Raw genomic sequence first — 19,425 nt, forward strand, 5'->3', positions numbered from 1 at the left:
CCTAGGGCGAGGATGGGCAGAGCAGTGGGAGTGTCTGATTGGGCACAGGCTAAATTGTCAATGTATCAAAATTCCTAAAAGAATGGCAGTCGGAGACAAGATAAAAATAACAAAATTGAGACAGAGAAGTAAGCTCATGAGTCTGTGGTGAGGAAAGAAAATGCAATGTTAGCATTCATTTCAATAGGACTTTAATATAAAAGCAAAGTTGTAATGTTAAGGCTTTATGAAGCACTGCTGAGGTCTCACTTGGAGAATTGTGAGCAGTTTTGGGCCCTTTATCTTAGAAAGGATAAGACCATGAAGTATAGGAGCAGAATGAGGCCATTTGGTGTGTCGAGTCTGCTCTGCCACTTCATGATGGCTGATCCATTTTTGCCCTCAGCCTCAATGTCCTGCCTTACCCGCCCCCCCACCCCCCTTCATGTCCTGAAGAGATGTGCTGAAACTGGAAAGGGTTCACAGAAGGTTCACAAAAATGATTCCAGGATTGAATAACTTGTCATATGAAAAGTGTTTTATTGATCAGGGCTTGTACTCACCAGAATTCAGAAGGATAAGAGGTGCCCCCATTAAAAGCTATCAAATGATGAAAGATTTTGATGGAGTGAGTGCAGAGAAGATGTTTCCTATGGTGAGAGAGTCTCAGACCAGAGAACAAATCCTCAGAATAGAGGGGTGTCCTTTTAAAACAGAGATAAGGAATTTCGACAGCCAGGGAGTGGTGAATCTGTGGAATTCTTTGTCACAGGCAGCTGAAGAGGCCAAGTCTTTATGCATATTTAAGACAGAGTTTGATAGATTCTTGATTGGTCAGTGTTTGAAGGAATATAGGGAGAAGGCAGAAGATTGGGGCTGAGAGGAAAACTGAATCAGCCATGATGAAAAAGCGGAGCAGACCCAATGTGCCAAATGGCTTAATTCTGCTCCTATATCTTATGGTCTTATGGTCATTCACAAACAAAAGATATAGGGTGAGACCTAAAGTTTCTCAGAGAGAGTTTATCAAGGGAGGAAAAAAATAGTGATTGAGTGCATGTTCAGCATTGTCCCCATGGATGGAACAGAGGTGTTCTGCAAAGAGATTACTCAGGCTTTGCTCCAGTATGAATAAATACCCTGGTTATAAGTTAGGTCAAAATGTGGGTATCCTGTCGCAAGTACCAAGAGCCTGCCTCCTGAAAAGTTTTCATTAATTTCCAAGGCACATCAGGAGGATGATAGAAAAATTCAATTTTTTTGGATAAATTGAGTTCCAACAACCCTCAGGAATGTTGACAACATCTAGAACTAAACAGCCTGTTTTATTGGCACCTTATTAACAGTTCTAAATATTTGTTTCCTCCAGTATTGGCATACCATCTAAAATACAGTTCTCCAATAGCATCTCCTAAACCCAGAACCCAAGGAGTACAAAGACACCAAAGGCTTGGAAACAACGTTAAACTCCTCTCTAAATCATAAACCATTCTGATTTGGAAATTGCTGAAGGAGTTTCTTCAACACTGGGTCTAAATACTGGAATTCAGAGCAAACCCAGAATCCTTGGAGCCTAACCATGCAGCAGGTGTACTTTCAACAGAAGTTCTGCAGAGTCTTAAAAGCACATTTTGCCTCCATTTTGTCAAGGATGGTTAAGGTGGACTCCAAGTCCGTGGGTATATTTAAAGTGGAAGCTGATAGTTTACTCATTTACCTGGGCTCAAAGGATATGGCAAGAATGCAGGTTTATGGGGTTGTGTGGTATCCAGGATCAGTCATGATGGAATGTGGAGCAGACTCGATGGGGTGAATGGCCTAATTCTGCTCCTATGCCATCTATTTTTATGGTCTAACAGCTAGTGAATCTGGCTCTGTGCTTAGAAGTGAAGTGGGGAGAAGAGGCATGCAGTAGTGTTTGGGAATATGTTCAGAAGAGGAACCCAAAGGAGGCTCTGTGAATGAAAACAAGATTCTTGGATGGTTTGTTACCTCCTGGGTGCCAGGGCCAGTGACATCTCAGATTGAGTACACAGCATTTTTGTGGGAGGGCAAGCAGTCAGAGGTTCACATGAGTACCAATGACATGGGTAGGATGGATGATGAGGTCTTACACTGTGATTTCAGAAAGTTAGGTGCTAAGTTAAAGAATAGGACCTCTAGGGTTTTGATCTGAAAGTAGGTAGTGGAGTGGTTGTGGGAAAAGATGTTGTCAAGGCTAAATACAAAGTCAGGAATCAAAGGGTCAAGCATAATGAAACTAATGTTTGGAGCTGCATATATTTCAATGCAAGGAGTATTGTAGGTAAGGCAGATGAGCTTCGGCAGATGGATCAGCATGTGGAATTACAATATTGTAGCCATTAGAGAGACATGGTTGCAGGTGGGGCAGGACTGGCAGCTCAAAATTCCAAGGTTCTGTTGTTTTAGATGTGATAGAGCAGGATGGAATAAAGGGGGTGGGGCGGTCAGGGAAAATGTCATGGCAGTGCTCTGTCAGGGCAGACATGAGAGCTTATCTAGTGTGGCTTTATAGGTAGGTCTGATGAATAAGAAAGCCAAGGCCACATTAATGAGATTATATTATAGACCATCCAGCAGTCCATGGGATTTAGAGAAGCAAATTTGTAGAGTGATTGCAGGCTGTTGAAAGAAACATAAGGTTGTGATAATAGGTGATTTTAAATTCCCACATTTTTTCTGGGACTCCCATACTGTAAAATGGTCAATTGAGTTCAGGAAAGTTTCCTTAATCAGCACATAGGAGTCCCAACGAGACAGAGTGTGATACTAGATCTCCTTTAATTGGAGAGGACCCAGAGAAGGTTCACAAGGATGATTCCAGGAATGAAAGGGTTATCATACCAGGAACATTTGATGGCACTGGGTCTATGGTCATTGGAATTCAGGATGACAGTAGATTTTATTGAAACCTTTCGAATGTTGAAAGGCCTGAACAGAGTAGATGTGAAAAGGATGTTTCCCATGCTGGAAGAGTGAAGGACAAAAGGACATGGCTAAAGGGTGGTGAATTTGTGGAATTTGTTGCCACATGCAGCAGTGGAAGCCAGGTCAGTAGGTGTATTTAAGGCAAAGATTGATAGGTTCTTGATTGGACATGGCATCAAAGGTTACAGGGAGAAGGCCAGGAACTTGGGTTGAGGAGGAGAAAAAATGATTGAATGACAGAGCAGACTCGATGGGCCAGATGACCTAATTCTGCTCCTATGTCTTATGGTCTTTTAGGGACTGAGACAGGGCAGGTGACAGAAGTTTGTATCAAGGGACACTTTGCATCTAATGATCATACTGCCATTAGCTACAAGTTAATTATGGAAATAGATAGGTTTGGTCCCTGGGATGAAATTCTATATTGGAGAAATGCCAATTTTGACAGTATCAGAAATTATCTGAGAATGTGGATTGGTAAAGATGTACTTGATAAGTGGATGACTTCAAAAGTGAAATTTTGAGAGTACAGAGCTTGTATGTTCTGTCACAGTAAAAGGCAAAGGTAACAGTTTCAGGGAACCTTAGTTTTCAAGAGATACTGAGGTCCTGGTTAAGAAAAAAAAGAGGTGCATAGCAGATGAAGGCAAGTAGGAAGAAATGAAGTATTTAAGGAGTACAAAAATGTAAGAGGACACTTAAGAAGGAAATCAAAAGGGCTAAAAGAAGATATGAGGTTGCTCTAGCAGACAAGGTGAAAGAGAATCCTTATGGCTTCTTTTGATAGATTAAGAACAAAAAGATAGCAAGGGACAAAATTGGTCTTCTGGAAGATCAGACAGGTAATCTATGCATGGAGATGAAAAAGATGGGGGAAGTTATAAATGGACTTTTTACATTTGTATTTACTCGGGAGACAGACAGAGTCTATAGATGTAAGGCAATGCAGCAGAGAGGCCATGGACCCTGTACAGGTTACAGAGAGGAAATATTTGCTGTCTTGAGGCAAATTAGGGTAGATAAATCTCCATGCCTGTCTAAGAGTTCCCATGGACCCATTGCGAGACTAGTGCAGAATTTGCAGGGACCCTAGCAATGATATTTAAAACATCCTTACCCACAGGTGAGCTGATAGGCAATTGGAGGATAGTGAATGTTGTTATACTGTTCATGTAAGGATTTAAGAATAAGTCATGAAACTATAGGCCAGTGAGTCTGGCATCACTTGTGGGAAAGTTATTGGAAGGTATTCTACGGGACTGGATATATAAGTATTTGGATAGACAGGAACTGATTAGGGATAGTTAACGTGGCTGTGTACAGTAAATCTTTTTATAGCGTTTTCAAGGAAATTACTAGGAAAGTTGATGAAGGTAAGGCAGTGGATATTGTATGCATGGACTTCAGCAAGGCACTTGACAAGGACCCACATGGGAGGTTGATCAAGAAGTTTTGGTCACTTGGCATTGAAGATGAGGTAGTAAATTTGATTTAGTAATTTGGCTCATGTATGAATTTATCAAAACTCGGAGCAGGATCTGGACCAGCTGGACTGAAAATGGCAAATAGAATTTAATGTGGACAAGGCACACAAAATGTTGGAGGAACCTGCTACAAGCATCAGGAGTACTGGTGAAGGGTCTTGGCTCAAAACATCAACTGTTTACTCTTTTCCATTGATGCTGCCTGGCCTACTGAGTTTCTCCAGCATTTTGTGTGTTTTGCTTTGAAATGTCAGCACCTGCAGATTTTCTCATGTTTGTTAATACAGGGAAGTGTGACTTGTTGCACTTTGAGAGGGTAGGTCTTACACAGTGAGTGGGAGGGCACTGAGGAGTGCAGTAAAACAGAGTTATCTGGGAATACAGATTCATAATTACTTGATAGTGGTGTCACAAGTAAATAGAGAGGTGAAGAAAGCTTTTGGCACAATTCCCTTCATAAATCAATATATTGAATACTGTAAGACAATAAGGCTGTGGATCAGGATTAGGCTATTCAGCCGATCGAGTCTGCTTTGCCATTCCATCATTGCTAATCCCGGATCCCACTCAACTACATACACATGCCTTATTGCCATGTCCTTTGATGCCCTGATCAATCAGTAAACTATCAACTTCTGCTTTAAATATATCCATGGACTTGGCTTCCACCGCAGTCTGTGGCAGAGCAGTTTACAGATTCACCTCTCTCTGGGTAAAAGAATTCCTCCTTACCTGTGTTCTAAAAAGTCACCTCTCAATCTTGAGGCTGTACCCTCTAGTTCTGAATGCCCCACTATAGGAAAAACCCTCTCCACATCCACCCTATCTAGTCCTTTTGTTAGGATGAAACTGTATAAGATGTTGGTGAGGCCTAATTTGGAGTATTATGTGGAGTTTTAGTCACCTACCTACAGAAAGATGTAAATAAGATTGAAACAGTGCAGAAAAAGCTTACAAGGATGTTGCTAGAGCTTTCCCAGGTTCAGAGGGAAAGGGTTGAATAGGTTAGAACTTTATTCCCTGGAACATAGAAGTTTGAGGGTAGATTTGATAGAGGTATACAAAATTATGAGGGGCATAGATAGGGTAAATGCAAGTAGACTTTTTCCATCGTGGTAAATTCTGTGCATTAAGGGTGGAAGGTGAAATGTTTAAGGGAAACAAGAGGCAGGACTCCTTCACTCAGAGGGTGGTGAGTGTGTGGAATGTGCTGTCAACACTGAGGTCGATAGGTAGATGGATGGGAGGAGTATGGAGGGCTGTGGTCTGGTTGCAGCTCAATGGGCCTAGACATTAATGGTTTTGCATAGACTAGATGGGTCAAAGGTTGTAGACCATAAGATACACAAGCAGAATTAAACCATTTGGACCATCAAGTGTGCTCTGCTATTTTGTCACGGCTTATCCGTTTTTCCTCTCAGTCGCAATCTCCTGCCTTTTCCCTGTATCCCTTCATGACCTTGATAATAATCTATCAAACCCTGCCTTAAATATACCCAGTGACACCTGCCTATGGCAACAAATTCCATATTCACTGCTCTCTGGCTTAAGAAGTCCCTTCTCATCTCTGTTTTAAAAGGACAACACTCTATCCTAAGGCAGTGTCCTCTGGTTTTAAACTCCTCCACCTCTCCATATGCTCTCCACTTCCACTCTATTGAGGCATTTCTACATTCAATAGGTTTCAATGAGGTCACCCCTCATTCTTCAGAATTCCAGTAAGTAGAGGCCCAGAGATATCAAACATTCCTTGTATGTTAAGCCTTTCAATCCCAAAATAATTTTCATGAACCTCCCCAATGTCTTTTTTAGATAGACCCAAAATTGCTCACAATACTCCAGGTGAGGCCTTACCAGTTACTGAACCTACAAGGGAACATTCTATCTTAGATCTGGTCCTGTGTAATGAGACAGATAAAATTAGTGATCTTACCTCCTCTTGGAAAGAATGATCACAGTATTACTGAGTTTCTCATACAAATAGAGGGTGCAGTAGTTCAATCTAAAACCAGTGTATTATTGTCAGGAACAGGGACAGGAATGGACCCAAGTGCAGGAAGCAGGCACTGAAGTACTAGGGGTAGGACAGGAGGGAGATGCCATGGCATGCAAGGGGTAATGTTGGGGTTCAGGCAGATAGAGAGTCTTAGTCATGCAGGCAGAGCAGGATCCCAGAGGCCAGGCAGAAGGCGGGGTCTTGAGATACATGGCTTAGCTGGAGGAGAGCCCCCCCACCCCGAGCAGGCCACATATGTCCTGGGTAGGGCCACCTCCCAGGCAGAAACACAAGAGGCCTAGGCAAGACGCAGACTCCCAGGCAGGTGCGGGGCACAACCCATCGGAAGCGGGAGAGGGAAAGGGGAAAGAACACCCCGCCGGGCAGCGGCAGGCCAGCCAGACCTGCCCGACGGAGGCAACAGATAGGAAAGGGCAGAATGCCCCACCGGGCAGCAGCAGTCCGGCCAGACCTGCCCGATGGAGGCAAAGGGGTAGAACAGGGACCAGGACCAGAGTGACCAGCACGACAGCCATGATCCCCAGATAACTCGGGAAAGGCAGGCAAACAGCACCACAGCGCAAGCAAGGCAAAACGGGCGGAGCAGCAGGACCAGCGCATGCAAGAAAAAGTAGGGGAACAAAACCAACCTGGACTGACAAATACAGAGCAGGTCAGAACCCGGGCAGGGTAAACAGGATGCCAAACAAAACGACCACCCATCTAGTCTCAGTCCCAAGGCCCCTTATAAACACCTGCAGCTGAATTGGCCACAGGTACACCTCCTTAAACCAGCAGGACCCTGGCTGGCTCAAGGGCGACGGGAGGGACAGCTGCAAGACCTGGAGTCCGGCGTCCGCGGACCGGATCAAGACCCGGAACGCAGATCACGGACCTTCGACAATTATGCCTAAACAATGGAGACTACAATGGGATGAGGGAGAATTTCGCTACTGTAGACTGGGAACACAGGCTATATGGTTGGGTGGTTGAGGAACAGTGGAAGACTTTCAAAGAGATTTTTCCCAGTGCTCAGTAAAACTATGTTGCAGTTAAAAGCAAGAACAGTAAGGATGGGGGGAGCCAGCCTTGGATAATTAAGGAAATAAAACAAGGCATCAAACAAAAAGTTCATGCATACAAAGTTGTCAAGAGTACTGGGAAACTGGAAGATTGAGAAAACTTTAAAACATAACAAAGAACCACTAAGTGAGCAATAAAGAAAGGGAAGCTAGAATATGAAAACTAGCACAAAATATAAAAATGGATAGTAAAAGTTTTTATAATTATATAAAGTGGAAAAGGGTGGCTAAAGTGAATGTAGGTCCCTTGGAGGACAAGAAGACAGAATTTATATAGGGTAATGAGAAAATGGCTGAGGCTTTGAATGACTATTTTGTATTGGTCTTCACGGTGGAGAACACATCTGACATGCCAAAGGGAGATGTTATGGATGCAGTGGGAGGTGAGGACCTTGATACAATAGCTATCACTAAAGAGGTACTGCTGAGCAAATTAGTGGGCCTGAGGATAGGTAAGTCCCCTGGTCCTAGCATAATGAAAGAAATGGCAGAAGTTTTGGTGATAATTTACCAAAATTCTCTGGACTCTGGGCAGATCCCAGCAGATTGGAAAACAGTGAATATCACACCACTGTTCAAAAAAGGATGTAGGCAAAAGGCAAGTAATTATAGGCCAGTTAATTTAACATCTGTAGTTGGGAAAATGATTGAAGCTATCATTAAAGAAGAAATAGCAAGGCATCTGGAAAGAAGTGGACCATCAGGCAGACGCAGCATGGATTCAGCAAAGGCAGGTCCTGTTTGACAAACTTACTGCATTCCTTTGAGGATATAATGAGCGCAGTGGATAGAGGGGAACAGATGGACATTATTTGCTTGGATATCCAGAAGGCATTCGATAAGGTGCCATATAAAAGACTTATCCATAAGATAAGGATGCAAAGAGTTGAGGGCAATGTATTAGCATGGATAGAGGATTAGTTAACCAATAGAAAGCAGAGATTTGGGATACATAGGTGTTAATTTAGTTGGCAACAAGTGGTGAACGGTGTGTCACAGGGGTCGGTGCTGGGCCTGCAACTGTCCACGATATACATTAATGATCTGAAAGAGGGGATCAAGTGTAGTGTATCTAAGTTTGCTGATGATACTAAATTGAGTGGGAAAACAAATTGTGCAGAAGATATGGAGAGTCTGCGGAAAGATATAGATAGGTTAAGTGAGTGGGTAAGGGTCTAGCAGATGAAGTACAATGTTGATAAATATGAGTCATCCACTTTGGAAGAACAGATTACTATATAAATGGTAAAAAAAAATTGCAGCATGCTGCTATACAGAGGGACTTGGGAATGCTTGCACATGAATCACAAAAGGTTGGTTTGCAGGTGCAGTAGGCTATCAAGAAGGCAAATGGAATGTTAGCCTTCATTGCTAGAGGTATTGAAGTTAAGAGCAGGGAGGTTATACTGCAACTGTACAGGGTATTGGTGAGGCCACACCTGGAGTACTGAGTGCAGTTCTGGTCTCCTTACTTGAGGAAGGATATACAGGCTTTGGAGACGATGCAGAGGAGGTTCACTCTTTTGATTCCAGAGATGAGAGGGTTAAACTATGAGGAGAGATTGAGTCGCCTGGGACTGGTTGGAATTCAGAAGAATGAGTGGAGATCTTATAGAAACATACAAAATTATGAAAGGGAAAGATAAGATAGAGGCAGGAAAGTTGTTTCCACTGGTAGGTGAGTCTAGAACTAAGGGACATAGCCACAACATTTGGGGGAGTAGATTTAGGACAGAGATGAGGAGGAACTGCTTTTCCCAGAGAGTGGTGAATCTGTGGAATTCTCTGCCCAATGAAGCAGTGGAGGCTACTTCAATAAAATTATTTAAGACAAGTAGGTGGAAATGAGTCAATGGCCATATCAGCCATGATTTTATTGAATGTTGGAGCAGGCTCATCAGGCCAGGTTGCCTACTCCTGCTCCTATTTCTTAAGTTCTTATATTCTTATGTTTCTTTCTTGGAAGTAGGAACTCTCATGGAATACCATTGATGTATTAAACCTGATAATGGCTTTAATTAGTGGTGGTGGGAAGAGACCATAAGACAAAGGAGCAGAATTAGGCCATTCAGCCCATTGAATCTGCCTCACCATTACATCGTAGATGATCTCTGAATCCATTCAACCCCATATGCCTGCCTTCTTGCCATATCCTTTAATGCCATGACTGATCAAAAAGCGATCAATTTCCACCTTAGGTAAACCTATCAGCCTGGTCTCCAGATAGTGGCAGAGCATTCCACAGATTCACTACCTTTGTTTCTTGCTTGCTTTGGTTCTGTCTTGTAGTGTTCTATGACACTATGACAAGGGAAATCAAAGACAGCATAAAAGCAAAAGAGAGGGTATATAATATAGCAAAAATCAGTGGGACATTAGAAATTTAGGAAGCTTTTAAAAACCAACTAAACAAATCATAAGGAGAGAGAAGACGAACATAGAACATAGAGTAGTACAGCACAGTACAGGCCCTTCAGCCCACAATGTTGTGCTGATCCATATACTCTGCCTCCCCTATAACCCCCCACCTTAAATTCCTCCATATACCTGTCTAGTAGTCTCTTAAATTTCACTAGTGTATCTGCCTCCACCACTGACTCAGCCAGTGCATTCCACGCACCAACCACTCTGAGTGAAAAACCTTCCTCTAATATCCCCCTTGAACTTCTCACCCCTTACCTTAAAGCCATGTCCTCTTGCATTGTGCAGTGGTGCCCTGGGAAAGAGGCGCTGGCTGTCCATTCTGTCTATTCCTTTTAATATCTTGTATACCTCTATCATGTCTCTTCTCATCCTCCTTCTCTCCAAAGAGTAAAGCCCTAGCTCCCTAAAACTCTGATCATAATGCATACTCTGTAAAGCAGGCAGTGTCCTGGTAAATCTCCTCTGTACCCTTTCCAAAGTTTCCACATCCTTCCTATAGTGAGGCAACCAGAACTGGACACAGTACTCAAGTGCGGCCTAAACAGAGTTTCATAGAGCTGCATCATTACCCCGTGACTCTTAAACTCCATCCCTCGACTTAGGAAAGCTAACACCCCATAAGCTTTCTTAACTACCCTATCTACCTGTGAGGCAACTTTCAGGGATCTATGGACATGTAATCCCAGATCCCTCTGCTCCTCCACGCTACCAAGTATCCTGCCATTTACTTTGTACTCTGCCTTGGAGTTTGTCCTTCCAAGGTGTACCACCTCACACTTCTCCGGGTTGAACTCCATCTGCCACTTCTCAGCCCACTTCTGCATCCTATCAATGTCTCTCTGCAATCTTCGACAATCCTCTACACTAACCACAACACCACCAACCTTTGTGTCATCTGCAAACTTGCCAACCCACCCTGCTACCCCCACATCCAGGTCGTTAATAAAAATCATGAGAAGTAGAGGTCCCAGAACCGATCCTTGTAGGACACCACTAGTCACAACCCTCCAGTCCGAATATACTCCCTCCACCATGACCCTCTGCTTTCTGCAGGCAAGCCAATTCTGAATCCACCTGGGCAAACTTCCTTGGATCCCATGCCTTCTGACTTTCTAAATATGAAGTTTATATGAAATATGACGTTAAGCTAGCTAATAATATAAAAGAAGATACAAAATGTTTTTTTAGATATATAATGAGTAAAGAGAGATGAGAGTGGATATCAGACAGCTGAAAGTGAAATTAGAAAGATAGTAATGGAGGACTAAACTATGGCAGACAAACTAAATAAATATCTTGTGTCAGTCTTTACATCATGGAAAGTGGCCAGTAAGTGAGTGGGCCAGTGAATGAGTGGAGCTTTGAGGCTTTGACTCGAGAGACTTCGACAAGAAGAAGCAGCGGACAACCTTGCTCCCAGCTAGCCTTTACAATGCCTCCTGAGATGGTGATGTGCCTCTCATATGAGACATGGCAGTCTTGGGGGAACTCCACTCTGCCGCAGAGTCACATCTGCCAGAACTGCATGCGGCTGAGCGATATGGAAAACCGTGTAAGGAATCTGGAGCAGCAGCTGGATGACCTTCGACTCATAAGGGAGAATGAGGCAGTCATAGATGAGAGCTACATGGAGGTAGTCACACCTCGGCTTCCAGAAGCAGGTCGTTGAGTGACAGTTAGATGGGGGAAACGAAGGTGAGTAGACAGGTAGTGCAGAGCACCCCTGTAGCCATTCCCCTGAATAATAAGTTTACTGTCCTGGATACTGCTGGTGGGGATGACTGACTGGGGTGAGCCACAGTGGCAGGGCCTCCAGCACTGAGTCTGACCCTGTGGTGCAGAAGGATGGGACGGAGAAGAGGAGAGCTGTTATCATTGAGGACTCTATAGTCAGGGGAGCAGACAGGAGATTTTTTGGACATGAGAAAGACACCTGCATGGTTTGTTGCCTCCCAGGTGCCAGGGTTCAGGATGTCTCTGACCAGGTGCATGACATCCTAGTACGGGAGGGAAAGGAACCAGAAGTCGTGATACATGTTGGTACCAATGACATAGGCAGGACCTGAAGTGTGAGTTTCAGGAACTAGGAAGAAAGCTGAAGAACATGACCTCAAGAGGGATGTTCTCAGGATTGCTGCCAGTGCTACGTGATAGTGATGGTAAGAATTAGAGGAGATGGCAGTTGAATGCGTGGCTGAGGAGTTGGTGCAGGGGGCAGGGTTTTAGATTTTTGGATCATTGGGATCTTTTCTGGGGAAGGTGAGACCTGTACAGATTGGTTGGGTTGCACCTGAACTCGAGGGGGAGCAATATCCTTGCAGGTAGGATTGCTAGCATGGTTCGGGAGGGTTTAAACTAATTTTCAAGGGGGATGGGACCTGGAGTGATGGAGCAGTGGAAGAAGTGCATGGAATAAAGCCAGATCTAACATATAGAGAGGCTTTGAGGAAAGAGAAGCAGAATAAAGGGTGTAAAGTTAGTAAGGTAGAAGGGCTAAAGTGTGTGTACTTCAATGCAAGAAGCATCAGGAACCAAAGTGATGAACTGAGAGCTTGGATACATACATGGAATTATGATGTAATGGCCATTACAGAGACTTGGCTGGCACCAGGGCAGGAATGGATTCTCGATATTCCTGGATTTCAGTGTCTTAAAAGGGATGGGGGGGAAGGGGAGGAGGGGTGGCATTACTGGTCAGGGATACTATTACAGCTACAGAAAGGATGGGTAATGTAGCAGGATCCTCTTTTGAGTCAGTATGGGTGGAGGTCAGGAACAGGAAGGGAGCAGTTACTCTACTGGGGGTATTCTATAGGCCCTCAGGTAGCAGCAGAGATACCGAGGAGCAAATTGGGAGGCAGACTTTGAAAAGGTTCAAAAATTACAGGGTTGTTATCATAGGTGACTTTAACTTCCCTAATATTGATTGGCACCTGATTACTTCCAATGGTTTAGACAGGGCAGTGTTTGTTATGTGTGTCCAGGATGGATTCCTGTCACAGTATGTGGACAGGACGACTAGGGGAAATGCCATACTAGATCTAGTGTTAGGTAACGTACTGGGTCAGGTCACAGTTCTCCCAGTGGGTGAGCATCTGGGGGACAGTGACCACCGCTCCCAGGCCTTTAGCATTATCATGGAAAAGGATAGAATCAGAGAGGACAAGAAAATTTTTAATTCGAGGAGGGCAAATTATGAGGCTATAAGGGTAGAACTTGTGGGTGTGAATTGAGATGATGTTTTTTTAAGAGAAATGTACTATGGACATGTGGTTGATGTTTAGGGATCTCTTGCAGGATATTAGGGATAAATTTGTCCTGGTGAGGAAGTTAAGGAATAGTAGGGTGAAGGAACCATGGTGATAAGTGAGGTGGAAAATCTAGTCAGGTGGAAGAAGGCAGCATACATGAGGTTTAGGAAACAAGTATTAGATTGGTCTATTGAGAAATATAGGATGGGAAGAAAGGAGCTTAAGAAGGGGCTGAGAGCAAGAAGGGAGTATGAGAAGGCCTTGGTGAGTAGGATAAAGGAAAACCCCAAGGCATTCTTCAATTATGTGAAGAAAAAAAGGATGACAGGAGTGAAGGTAGGACCGATTAGAGATAAAGGTGGGAAGATGTGCCTGGAGGCTGTGGAAGTGAGTGAAGTCCTCAAAGAATACTTCTCTTCGGTATTCACCGATGAGAGTGAATTTGATAACGGTGAGGACAATATGAGTGAGGTTGATGTTATAGAGCATGTTGATGTTAAGGGAGAGGAGGTGTTGGAGTTTTTAAAATACATTAATACAGATAAGTCCCCGGGCCCTGATGGAATATTCCCCAGGCTGCTCCACGAGGCGAGGGAAGAGATTCCTGAGCCTCTGGCTAGGATCTTTATGTCTTTGTTGTCCATGGGAATGGTACCGGAAGATTGAAGGGAAGCGAATGTTGTCCCCTTGTTCAAAAAAAGTAGTAGGGATAGTTCAGGTAATTAAAGACCAATGAGCCTTACGTCTGTGGTGGAAAAGCTGTTGGAAAAGATTCTTAGAGATAGAATCTATGGGCATTTAGAGAATCATGGTCTGATCAGGGACAATCAGCATGGCTTTGTGAAGGGCTGATCATGTCTAACAAGCCTGATAGAGTTCTTTGAGGAGGTGACCAGGCATATAGATGAGGGTAGTGCAGTGGATGTGATCTACATGGATTTTAGTAAGACATTTGACAAGGTTCCATATGGTAGGCTTATTCAGAAAGTCAGAAGGCATGGGATCCAGGGAAGTTTGGCCAGGTGGATTCAGAATTGGCTTGCCTGCAGAAAGCAGAGGGTCATGGTGGAGGGAGTACATTCGGATTGGAGGGTTGTGACTTGTGGTGTCCTACAAGGATCGATTCTGGGACTTTTACTGTGACTTTCTGGTGCTGCTGTAACTTATTTTATGCTACTTATCTATTTAATACCATTTTTCTATTACTGTCTTGTTTTTATCTAACGCTTTGTTTGATTGCCTGAGAGGAAGCCAAACAGAGTTTCATTGTACCTATGTATGATGACAATAAAGATCTTTCAATTCAATTCAATGATTTTTATTAATGACCTAGATGTGTGGGTAGAAAGGTGGGTTGGCAAGTTTGTAGACGACTGAAAGGTTGGTGGTGTTGTGGATAGTGTAGAGGATTGTCGAAGATTGCAGAGAGACATTGATAGGATGCAGAAGTGGGCTGAGAAGTTGCAGATAGAGTTCAACCTAGAGAAGTGCGAGGTGGTGCACTTTGGAAGGACTAACTCCAAGGCAGGATACTTGGTAGTGTGGAGGAGCCGAGGGATCTGGGGGTACATGTCCACAGATCCCTGAAAGTTGCCTCACAGGTAGATAGGGTAGTTAGGAAAGCTTATGGGATGTTAGCTTTCATAAATCAAGGGATAGAGTTTAAGAGTCGCAAGTTAATGATGCAGCTCTATAAAACTCTGGTTAGGCCACACTTGGAGTACTGTGTCCATCTCTGGTCACTTCACTATAGGAAGGGAAAAGCATTGGAAACGTGAAAGCATTGGAAAGGGTACAGAGGAGATTTACCGGGATGCTGCCTGGTTTAGAGAGTATGCATTATGATCAGAGATTAAGGGAGCTGAGTGTGTGTGTGTGTGTGTGTGTGTGTGTGTGTGTGTGTGTGTGTGTGTGTGTGTGTGTGTGTGTGTGTGTGTGTGTGTGTGTGTGTGTGTGTGTGTGTGTGTGCGCCCATAACTCCTGATGGGTTAAGATCGTTAAGGGTTAAGAGGTTAACATTGGGGCACCATCATGACAAGCTTTTTGCTCCAATATTTTGGTCCCAGACACCATGTCTTGGGCATCTGAAACCTGGCGGAGCGCATCCCAGCCCATCCCAGCTGGATTCGAACTCGGGAGCCTTTGCTCCGAAGTCCAGCGCTGATGCCACTACGCCACCAGCCGGCCTAGAATATCTTCCAATAACTTACCCACAATTGATGTTAGACTTGCAGGCCTATAATTTCCTGTCTTATGTTTAGAGCCTTTCTTAAATGGCTGAACAACATTGGCTGCCCTTCAATCCTCTGGTACCTCTCCTGTCACTAAGGATGATTTAAATATCTGTGCTAGTAATGCTAAGGCTTTATAAAGCACTGATGAGGCCTTACTTGGAGTATCATAAGCAGTGGTGGCATTGAGGGGTTGGAAGCAGGGGTTCAGAGGAGGGTCATGAGAAAGATTCCCAAAATGAAAGCACTAACGTATGAGGACCTTTTGATGGCTCTAAGCCTGTACTCGCTGGAGTTTAGAATAGTGAGAGGTGAATGGTGAAAGACTTAGAGTGGATGTGGAGAGAATGTTTCCTATAGTCAGGGAGTCTAAAAGCAAAGGGCACAGCCCTAGCATAGAGGGACATCCATTTGGAACAGAGGTGAGGAGGAATCGCTTTAGCGAGAGAGTAGTGAATCTGTGGAATTCATTACCACAGACGGTCGTGGGGGCCAAATCATTGAGTATATTTAAACTGGAGATTTATATGTACTGGTTTAGGCAGGGTGTGAAAGGTTATGGGAAGAAGACAGGAGAATGGGTTTGAGAGGGATAATAAATCGGCGATGTTGGGCTGAATGGCCTAATTTTTCTCCTCTGTTTTATGGTCTTAGATTCCTCACTCTCTATCACAAATTTTATGAAGTCTTTTATAATTTTGTTTTTAATTGCAGTGAATAAGTTCACGAACTTATTATTGCGTAGATGTTGCAATGCTGGTATGAAGGACAACAACATGGGCTTCAGCTGCAGTAAAAGAAAGAGACGTATAACTGCGGGGGAAGCCTGTGCAGATGCCTTTGCAGAATGTTGTGAACACATTCACCGATACAGAGAGCAGCTTGATAGAAGCAGTATGACGTTAGGTCGAAGTAAGCACTGATTTGTTTTTCTCTCTTAACCATTCCAATTGAATTAGTAGCACAATGTGAAATACTTTATAATATTTTAAAACTAAAAGGCTTTATAAACTTTATGAATGCAGAAAAATGTGAAATGTTTTGTGATGACAATAACAGTAACTTTCTCTTTAGAATAATCAAAAGCAAATCAGAAATGTAACGTGACTGATTAATAATAGAAAATAATTGAACATTGTTTCAATAGATTTCAAAGTTCAAAGTAAATTTATCATCAAAGTTTATGTCACCATATATAACCCTAAGCAATGGGATGAAAACATTACTTGAGGTAAACTGAAATGAGTTGTGGTTGATATCAAAATTAGCCATTATTGAAGTAAAGAGCACACTCACAGAGACAAAGGGCCCAGTGCTGCTGCTAATTATTTTGCCCAATATAAATTGTGGCTGTGTGATGGATCAAATGATGTTTGTTGTGATTCCATCACTCGGATCATATGAGGTCATCCACTTTATGTTTTGCCAGTGTGGAGTAAGGAAAGAAAATGGGGTAAATCTGGGGTGGACTAAGCCTTAGTATCACAGAGGACACAGGCCTGGAAGTTGAGGGAGATTGTTTGGAAGCTGAGCCTGAATGTAAAGGATTATTTGAAAGTTATAGGCCAGAAAGTGAGTTGTCAAGAGGATCAGCTGTGCAGAAATATGTGGTTAGATATAGAGGGTTGGTGGTGTTTTTATTGGTGTAAGGAATGGTGGATGGGGTTTCTCAGGTGGGAGGATGCTTTAGAGAAGTAATTAATAGTTTTAGTGGATGTTGGGATGCGGATTAGCAAAGGGGGATGTCATAATACAAATTGAGCTCATTGTCATATACATAAGTGAGCATATGATAAATTTGCTGCAGCATCGCAGGGACATAGCATCAGATACACACGATAAACACAATTAAACAAGATAATTTGTGCAATATTAAACAAGAAGTAACACAATTAGACCAAAAAAATACAAATTCTATTGTAGTGCTGAGTGGCCAAAGTTGTTATTTTGTTGCTAAACTGAGATAATGAGCAGAGACAAGGATGTTAGGTAAAGGTTTGGAGGGATGGTCTGCTTGTGTGGAGGGTTTATGAATTTACACGGGGCATGCAAGTTAGTGGAGGGTGAGCTTTATTGGATCAATTGCGTGAATGTAGCTAATGCATATGCACCTGATTGATCATGCAGTGATTCAACTGGTCCTGCTACGCATGGAAGACTCTCCTTATACATGGGCTTTTGGGTGTAAGTTGTTTCATAGAGGTGACCCCAATTCATTGAATATATTTATTTCATTTAGAGATGCAGTGCAGAATAGGCCCTTCTGGCCCAACGAACTGCACCAGTCAGCAACCCACCTGTCTAATGAGTGAGTGAGGCCTCCGTCAGTCAGTGTTGACTATGGATGTTGCATTCTAGTTGTCTAGATACACAAGTCTGTGCAGTATGATATGGAGGGTAATCTGTTGCTCGTGTAGCAAGCTCCCCCTCTCCATGCATCTGATGAACCCAAAGGAATGACAGAGACTGTTACAGTTTCGTACCCAAGGCATTGCAGGAATTGTCAGTTAGCATTGAACTCAACGTAAGACTGCCTCAAGGACTCCCACTCCCTTGGGGAGTAAACCCTGAGGGAATTTTCCCTCAGGGTTTGCTCCAGAAGCCTTCCCCATGAGTGGGTATAGTTGCAAGTCAGTGGAGATTTGAGATCTGAGTTCTCCTAGATGAGCTGCCAACAATGGCTGACAAGCCCCATCTGCCCGAAGCTACTGGTTTTAAGGTGCTACCTTTGCCTCTTCTCCTGTCAGTAGAAATGGTTCTGCCAGTATTTGTAGTTAAGCTACATGTGAAGTCCAGAAGCTGGTTATCAGAGGCTATTTAAGGCAACTTCATTGGGAGCATTTAATAGGTAGTGGGAACTTGTCCCCATTACCACCTCTGGCTATAACAACTTTAAGGAATCACTTATTTAATAACCCTAGCCTAATCACAGGACAATGCACAATGACCAATTAACCTACTAACTGGTATGAATTTGAACTGAGGCAGAAAAGTGGAGCACTTGGAGGAAACCCATGTGCTCACCCAAAAAACATACAAATTCTTTGCAGGTGAGTTGAAATTGAGCTCCAAACTCTTACACACTGGGATATAATAGCATCATGCTAACTGTTCTACTATTGTGGCACCTGATCTTGCACTGTAAGTTGACAAACATGTACCATGACTAATGCGACTCAGTAAAAATGATTAAACCTACTGCTTGGTCATCATCCTTGCTCCACATGTACATAAGAGAGGGGAAGCACTTTTGCTCCCAGCCTTCGCGCTATGTTAGAATAAAAATCAGCTTGACCACAAACTAGATGTACTTTCTCTTCAATTGCTGTTTTATCCAAAAATCCTGGAAACACAGTTTATCAGCTGATTCTGATGTAAGTTTTTGGATATGGGTATGTAATGTTAACTGATTTTACATCTGTGGGAGCCAAGTGTTTTCAGCATTTTTTGTTTCTATTTCACTGTTTATGGTTTCTTCTTTGCATCTACTGAGCAAGGTAGATGATATAATTTCCTTCGTATTAGCTTATTGAATGTGGGTCTTGTCAGGCCTGCACAGGGAGGCACCTCCCAATTTCTAAGCTAACAGCTAACAGAAATCACTCGTTTCCAACTACTTAAACCCAGCTCTCATCCACAGTCCTTGATCATCCATTGAACCAGACTGTCTCAACTAGTTGCTCCTAGCATTCAATTGCCTTGTTGCCTGTTATGTTTAATGTGTTCCCTCTTGTTTTGTGGCCCCTTGTGGCTTGTTATTTTGTACTTTCTTATTAAAGTTATCACTCACCACTGAATCATCTCTGTTGTTCTGTGTGTGGGGCAAGCCTCCTCTGCATGTCTTGACAGGATGGGTGAACCAGAAATTGACCCAGTGGAGCTTGTGTGCCTAAAGGAAATTGTCCGTTGACATGAGCATATGTTTCAGAAGAAACAAGAAATCATTGACCATCTGTTCACCATTATCAGCCAACCTTCCAACTCGATACTGCAATCTGCAACAGACAACCTCCTCCCTTTGATTCCATG

The 19,425-nt window shown here is 43.2% G+C and overlaps 1 protein-coding gene across 1 annotated transcript in view; it reads left to right on the plus strand.

Moving 5' to 3' along the window:
• Window positions 1-19,425, plus strand: part of LOC132406560 (complement C3-like) — a 277,413-nt gene that overhangs the window by 139,561 nt on the left and 118,427 nt on the right. The window contains exon 17 of the mRNA XM_059992384.1: window positions 16,111-16,308. Within this exon, the coding sequence (XP_059848367.1) occupies window positions 16,111-16,308 (198 nt within the window). The remainder of the gene's footprint in view (window positions 1-16,110; window positions 16,309-19,425) is intronic.

The sequence above is a fragment of the Hypanus sabinus genome, chromosome 16 (genome assembly GCF_030144855.1).
Source record: "Hypanus sabinus isolate sHypSab1 chromosome 16, sHypSab1.hap1, whole genome shotgun sequence".
Lineage (NCBI taxonomy): Eukaryota > Metazoa > Chordata > Chondrichthyes > Myliobatiformes > Dasyatidae > Hypanus > Hypanus sabinus.